At 36.5% G+C, this 7,906-nt stretch overlaps 1 protein-coding gene across 1 annotated transcript; it reads left to right on the top strand.

The window, feature by feature from the left end:
• The first annotated feature begins 6,485 nt into the window (after positions 1-6,485).
• On the top strand, positions 6,486-7,496 carry LOC124973663 (E3 ubiquitin-protein ligase RING2-like). The gene has a single exon (XM_047537462.1). The coding sequence runs from the start codon at positions 6,486-6,488 to the stop codon at positions 7,494-7,496; it is 1,011 nt and encodes a 336-aa protein (XP_047393418.1).
• Positions 7,497-7,906: the final 410 nt, after the last annotated feature.

Genomic DNA, 7,906 nt, shown 5'->3' with positions numbered 1-7,906 from the left:
AATAGAAAGTCTCAAAGGACTCCAAGGGCAGATACAGTGTGATTGTTGTTCAGAGAAGAGAAACCCATTTTAACTTGGTGGTAAGCAAAGAACAGATGAGATTCTTTGAGTTGAGTCCTAAAGTTGGGTAGGATTTGACCATGTGGTAGGTCAAAGCAAAGGCAATTCATGAACATGTGCTTGGAGGTGGGAAAATGTTTCAGTAATGCAGTAGTTTAGTTTTTTTTTAGTTGAATATTCAATTAGTGAAAAGAAAGAGAAATGCAGATACAAGGTAGGATGATCAGGTTGTGAAGGATATAAAATGTTCCATTGAGTAATTTGAAGTCTGTTCATTTGATAACAAAATCTTGAAATAATAAGAAAATTCTCATTGGCCAGTGAAAAAGCAACAAAACTGCAAGATAACTAACTAGAAGTCATCTGGAAGAACTAATCTTTCAGGGAGCATGTGCATTAGATACTTTGGTGACCTGGAAAATGACCCTAATCTCATTATAATAGTAAAATGTACACAACTGGGTAAAATATTAAGAGGCTGAGACATGCAATGTAAGAAGCATGATTAGAATACGCAATCACAGGGCTGGGGAGATAGCTTGCCTCGCAAGCACAAGGCCATGAGTTCAATCCCCAGTACTGCAAAAAAAAAAAAAAAAAAAGAATACCCAATCACAATGTTCTAGCCCCCGCCCCCAAAAAAAAACTGGTGCAAAATTGCATGTCCCGCACCTTGACTTCACTATCTAGTTCACCCCCCTAACTACTATCCGTCTATGAACATTAAACCTCAGACCAAGACTAGGAGACTCCAAGATTGCACTACCATTCTCTAGAGTGTACTTTCCCTTTATTAGTCTCTTGCTTTGCTACTCATACCTGATGCATCCTTAAATTCTTTTCTGAGGTGGTGAAGAATATGGAAGGCTCTAGTACAGGTCTTCTCTGCTCCTGGAGACCTCCTTGGGTCCCTACATGTTAATTGTTGCTATAGTAGCACTTGATTGTTAATTGGGACTTCTTTTCTATTTATGACTATTGCATGTTGGGTTTCCTGTGCAGTAGATTTGGTAATAAAGATTACCAGGCAGAGGTTTACTAGTAAATGCTTTTTGGATCCACACCTATGGAAGGGAAGGAAAGGGAGTAAATGGACAGAAAGATCTCAAAAATAGGTGTGGAAGTATCTCAACTGATACCAGGGGAGTTCTAAAACAACTATAGTTGTTCGGCATAGTGGTTCATGTCTCTAATCCCAGCTACTCTTAGAAGGCTGAGGCAGGAGGATCTCAAGTTCAAGGACAGCATGGACAAATAAACAAAACACAGTATTGAAATACAAATTTTTAAAAGGAATTTGGAAGTAGAGCACTAGCCTGCCTAGCCTGGGTGAGGCCTCCAGCACCAGAAAAAAATAAAATTAATTAAAAATAGAAAGCAATTTTGGGTCTATCTTTTAATATGAGTTACCTAGGAAGGGGCCATGATATCAATTGAGGTGACTATTCAGTGGAGTAATTCCTGAGGAAACTTGAAAATTCAGTGATATCTGACAGTAAAATTCCCCAGAGCTGAATGAACTGTTTTATCTCTTAATATTTAAGGTATGCTCCAATAAAAACTTGACAGTTCCTCTTTGAGTACTTATCACACTTTATATTTATTGTAAGGTTCCTGTTTAATCTTTGCAACTAGGTGGTCATCTTTTTGTAAACAAGAATGTTGTCCTGTTTGTGTTCATGGCATCTGAGACTGTAGGAAATAGGTGTTCAAGAAACTATTTTAAAGAAAGAATAAAAAATAATCTGCTTTAATAAAATTTTGTCTTCTCTAAATATTAATTAATAGGGTCAGTGTTTCTAAAACAAAAAAAAATCAACGAGGCTATAGTATCTTAAGTCAATCATAAGTGTTTCAAGTTAAATAGAGTGGAATGTTCCCTCAAACTATGACTACTAGGTTCCATTTTTTTTCAGTATTTTGAGTTTGTATTCATTTTAGGAATCTGATAGGAAAAAACAAATTTTCTGATTTTAAAACTGATGAACATTTTAATTCCTTCATTAATATAGTTTCTAGTAAATAAAAACTAATTATTTTCCTAATCATAATCTTTTTGGGGGAAGCTAGGTCTTTTTAGGCTTTCTGTAGTGTACATTGGTATCTATCATTTGTTCTTTAATCTCTGAAGCTAATATTTTTTTGTAGAGCCACTAATCATTATTACTAATGTGTATGCATTTTTTAAAGACACTGCTGAATACTTAAGTGTACTGAACGAATCAGCAGAATACAGGGAGAGCCCCAGGTTGAAAACAAAGATATGATTCCTATATTCTAGAATTTTCTGAATTTTTATAATACTTTGTAAAGGCTGACAGACTCATGAATAACCACAAAAGAAGTTATAATAGATATTGAGTAATGCTGAATAATTAAGGAATAAGGAGCCATAAAATGAAGGAATGATCAAAGTGAGGCATGTTAATGGTAAAAAATATACTAAAAATATGTCCTAAAATTTCTTTAGCTCTTCTTGCAAAGAGAGAAAGGGATTCTACCTCCTCCCCTTGAACCTGCACAGACCAAGAGAGTATGTTTGAGTTTTGATGGTGTTTTGTTTTTGTAGTGCTGAAGAGTGAACCCAGGGCCTCATGCATGTCAGGCAATCACTCTACCACCGGGCCACATAATTAGCCCAAGAGTATGTCTGAAATAACACTTATGTGACACATGAGGCTTGGTCACTTAGAAGTTCCCTTTCAGGAAATTCTCTATCAGAACTCACTCACCATGCTGTGAAGTACTCAAGCCACATGCAGAAGCCATGTTCCAGTGCTCTATGAACAGTCCCAACTGAGCCACACTTAACTGTGTAGAATACAGCTTGGAAGTACATCTCCGAACCAACTATTGTAGCCCAGGGTTATCTGAGACTTTCTAGCTGAGTCCCTAGACATTGTGAAGTAAAAAGAGCCAAGACTGTTGTGCACTTTCCAGGTATCTGACCTATTGGTTTTTAAGCATAATTAAATCATTGTTTCATCCCATTAAATTTGGAGTTATTAAATATAAAGATAACAAAGTGCTGCTTGAAGAACATTTAAACATTGTCTATTCTTGTGTTCTCAAACACTATTTTATTTGCTTTAACTGCCATATATTACAGGTTGCTATTGTGCAGAGGAAATAGTAATTGAGAGGGTGAGTTACTGAGACAACTTTCTTATACTGGTAGACAACAGAGGTAGCTGTTACTTTAATTATCAAAAATCTAATCACATATTTTGAAATGTTCTTATGAATTAGATAGTGTGCTAATTGTATTATACAAGCAATTAATTTATTTTTTAATCTCCACCTTAATCCTATAAGTTAGGAATCACTATTATGCTTTATATATGATTACAATGGGATTTAAATACTACAGAGGCAGTTGACCCAAGGACAATTCAGACTGAATGGACACCAAAATTCTTTCTTACTACATAAACTTGTGCTTTTATTATTGTGAGAAAGTAGAAGAATATTCAAGGGAAAACAATGTGATAATAGTTTCTAACATAGTAGTTTCCTCCTCTGTATTGAAAAATATTGAGTGTGCTCTAATATCTTGCTAACTTTTTGCATATTAATGCAAAGATCTGGTACAAAAGGTCCTGTGTTGACTTTTTCTCCACAATATTTAGAGTAGAAGATATTGAATTACTGTATATGCTGCATATATTTGAGAGAGCAATCTGAAAAGAATTCAACCAAGCTGTGGCTCTTGAAAATAAAGATTTCTCATAAAATAAAATGAATTATTGTCCTTGCCCATTGCACTAAAACTCTAATATGACAGTAACCAGAAAGCTGAAAAGAATCATTTCAAGTAGGCCTTTTTTTGTGGCTCTGGCCCCACAGATTGATTTTATATTCAGGTTTAGCACTTGGCAGCTGCCAAAAGCCATGAGTGCAATAGTCCATTCAGAGAAAAACAAAATTTGAAAAGAGACAGCCAGTAAGGACAAGCTGTAAAAGGCAAAGGACAGATAAGAAAAAGATCTACTGGTCCATGCTCTCAATTTGGATGTTTACAATCTCTAAAATTAGACATTGAATGTTAATATCAGGTTTAAATATAACTTCTAGACAACTTGCTCATTAAATCTTATATATTTCCACAAGAAACAGAACTAAAGAGAAATCATTCAAATTATATCAATTAAAGTGAGAAATTCCAGTTAGTGCAGTTGTTAAGATTCTGGGAACAGAATACATATGAGAAGTGGTAAGGCCCTCCCCATGACCCCATTAACCTAACCCTCTTTTAGAGATGGTTTGAGTCTGTGAAAAGGGAGAAGCAGTTGACTGAGATAATTTCTGGGGATCATTTTTGAAACTTTTTTTTTGTGTAAAGATATACAGTTAGGGCATTTTAGGTATTCAAGAGCTATGAAGTACATCTATTGCAAGGTTGCTCTGACCTGAACTTGGAGTACACTAGGGCTTTTACAATTTGAATCATTAAATGGAGCATATTTGTGTAGCCTTACATCAGCTCACACTTTCTTAAGGCAACTCTATGTGTAACTGCAGGAAAAATCCTTTTGTTTTATGGAACCTACCAAAGGATAAGTGTAGATCCAAGTGCAAGATTTTGAAAGTGAATGGAAAATGGAATACATAAATATTCATACTTCTGTTTCCATAATCCAGAAGGAATTTCTCCCAGTTTTGTTGGTTCTATTTAAAGGTATTCAGATAATGCAATACAACTGAAGTTCATGATAGCAGAGTATTTTTCAGCATGTAACTGAACACAATGCCAGTGTTCTGGTCAGGGCAATGCGAAGCTTGGGCAGGAACCATTTCTGAAATGGGTCTGATGTTTCACAATTTCACAATGTGATATCCTGATAGTATACCTAGTGGCATTAATCAAGGGGCTGTGGAGCTTCTGATATGGCTTGGATCCCACTGTACTTTGCAGGCTTCCAACAAAGCTTGACAAAGCACTGTACACACAGGTTCAGATGTGTGAGACCTAAGTAGTGTGAGCTGTGGAGCAAGTCTGAAGAGAGCTGGAGTGTACCTTTTGGATTTTTCTTAGTTATTTCTTCTTTGAACTTATTTTACAAATCTGTGCTTGCTGCCAACCAATCCAAAATCAGCCTGGAAGACCAGCCAATAAAGTACCCAAATTTTTGAATCAACACATTTGGCAAACAATTATGGTACTTTCCAAAGAAGGTGAAAAATATGAATTTGGGGTGGGAAATATTGAGCAATTTAAACAATAGTTCATATTTGCAGGTTGATGATGGGATATTATAAGAAGAGAAGTCTAAAGCCAAAAATTTGAGCTAAACATTTCTTTTTTATTGCTATTCTAGATTTAAACAAGAGAAATCCTTGACTGCAAAGAGACACATTCTGAGTTTATCAAACATTTGCTTATCTAGATACTCGTAATGGCATTTGACTACAGGCAAAACTGATTCCCTCTCAACCCCCAGATTTTTGCTAATTTTTGTTTTGCAATAAACAAACCAAAATGTGCTTACCCAGAGTCTGACAACTCTGTGAAGTGATAAGCTGAATGATTTAGTCACATTTCTTTCTTATCTTCATTAACACTCCAAATAATTGGGATATTAATCCCTATTCCACTGAACTAAGTTTATTTCAATGTAATATAACTTGCTGTGCATTGTATCTGAGCTGTTGTTCACATTCAAGAAAACTGTTATACCCCTTATAGTATATAATAAATCAAAATGCAGTCTATAAAAATTTTGAAAAATTAAAAAAATTTTTTTAAATAATTTTTAAACAGTAAAAATATTTTTAATATTCTTTATATTTCCTTTGGAAGGATGGAGTTCATAGGAAATCTACTTCAAGTAAGCACTTCAATCACCCCTTGTTTGTAGTCAGTGCTTTAGAAATATAACTTGAGTATTTCCTTAAAAACTTAATAGTTTATGATTTACCTTAGTAATCTTTTCTTGTGTGTTAAAACTCTAATGGGCAAGGCAATTTTTCTAAAAACTGTTGCCTGCAATTTCAATCCTATAAGTTTCTTTTTGCTTTCTTAGACAAAATTTTTCACTAGTATTTTTCATATAGTATATACACACACACACACATACGTATGCATATGAGATCTCATACTCTTCTTCCTGAAAAAAGAATATAATTTGTAGGTTAAAGAAGCCAACTTTGAGCCCCTCGCGCCGCGGGCCTCCCAGCGCCATGCACGTCCCCATCCTGCGCTCCGCCTCCTATGTCGCTCGCTTCTTCCCGCCCTTCCCGCAGCGCGGCCGAGCCGGCTTCCCCTCAGTCTCTCATGAATATTGAGCGGCCCCTGTTGTATTTCCCCAGCTCCACTGCGGAAACCGAGGCTCGCTATATTGTGCGGCAGCGCCCGGCGGCCGAGGCGGCTGATAACCGAGTCTCGCTCCGGCTGCGGCCAGCGGAGCCCCAGGCTGGGGGCCGCAATGTCTCAGGCTGTGCAGACAAATGGAACTCAACCATTAAGCAAAACATGGGAACTCAGTTTATATGAATTACAACGAACACCTCAGGAGGCAATAACAGATGGCTTGGAAATTGTGGTTTCACCTAGAAGTCTACAGAGTGAATTAATGTGCCCAATTTGTTTGGATATGTTGAAGAACACCATGCTTACAAAGGAGTGTTTGCATCGTTTTTGTACAGATTGTATTATCCCAGCCCTTAGAAGTGGCAACAAAGAATGTCCTACTTGTTGGAAAAAGCTAGTTTCCAAAAGATCACGAAGGCCAGACCCAAACTTTGATGCACTTATCAGCAAAATTTATCCAAGTCGTGATGAGTATGAAGCTCATCAAGAGAGAGTATTAGCCAGGATCAACAAGCACAATAATCATCAGGCACTCAGTCACAGCACTGAGGAAGGACTGAAGATACAGGCCATGAACAGATTACAGCGAGGTAAGAAACAACAGATTGAAAATGGCAGTGGAGCAGAAGATAATCGTGACAGTTCACACTGTAGTAATGCATCCACACACAGCAATCAGAAAGCAGGCCCTAGTAACAAACGGACCAAAACATCTGATGATTCTGGGCTTGAACTTGATAATAACAATGCAACAGTGGCAATTGATCCAGTAATGGATGGTGCTAGTGAAATCGAATTAGTATTCAGACCTCATCCCATACTTATGGAGAAATATGACAGTGCACAGACAAGATATATAAAGACTTCAGGTAATGCCTCTGTTTATCACTTATCCAAGTATCTGGCTGTGAGGTTAGCTTTAGAAGAACTTCGAAGCAAGGAAGAATCAAATCAGATGAATCTTGATACAGCCAGTGAGAAGCAGTATACCATTTATATAGCAACAGCAAGTGGCCAGTTCACTGTATTAAATGGCTCTTTTTCTTTGGAATTGGTCAGTGAGAACTACTGGAAAGTAAATAAACCCATGGAATTTTATTATGCGCCCACCAAGGAGCACAAATGAGCTTTTAAAAACTAATTATGAGACTGAACTTTTTTATAGCCTGTTTCTTTAATATTAAAGATGTACCATCATTACTTTTATGGACAGATCTTGGATATGTTGTTCAATTTTTCTTTCTGAGCCAGACTCATTTACACTTTTAGAATCATTTCCCCTTAATTTAAGATTGACTTTTTGAAGGGACTATAGTCATTCAGTAATTTTGCTTTCCTTTGAAGACTATATCTTAAGTTGTGTGCTCTCACAAAGTATGGTTACATTGGGAGCACTTTTGACCCAGGAATTTTTCATAGTCCTGCATTCTTAAGTCAAGATTCAGTTGGCCATCCTTTTCCCTCTCCCCTCAAAAGTTTTTTAGGCCTAAAGATTGTTAATATGTATTCTGATTTTTTTTCCTTGAAGTCTTGTAT

This window comes from Sciurus carolinensis, unplaced genomic scaffold (genome assembly GCF_902686445.1).
Source record: "Sciurus carolinensis unplaced genomic scaffold, mSciCar1.2, whole genome shotgun sequence".
In the NCBI taxonomy this organism is placed as follows: domain Eukaryota; kingdom Metazoa; phylum Chordata; class Mammalia; order Rodentia; family Sciuridae; genus Sciurus; species Sciurus carolinensis.
This window is presented reverse-complemented; position numbering and strand designations above follow the sequence as displayed.

Bases quoted from the DNA above. Each gene is read 5' to 3' on its own strand.
- LOC124973663 (XM_047537462.1), top strand. From the start codon at position 6,486: ATGTCTCAGGCTGTGCAGACAAATGGAACTCAACCATTAAGCAAAACA.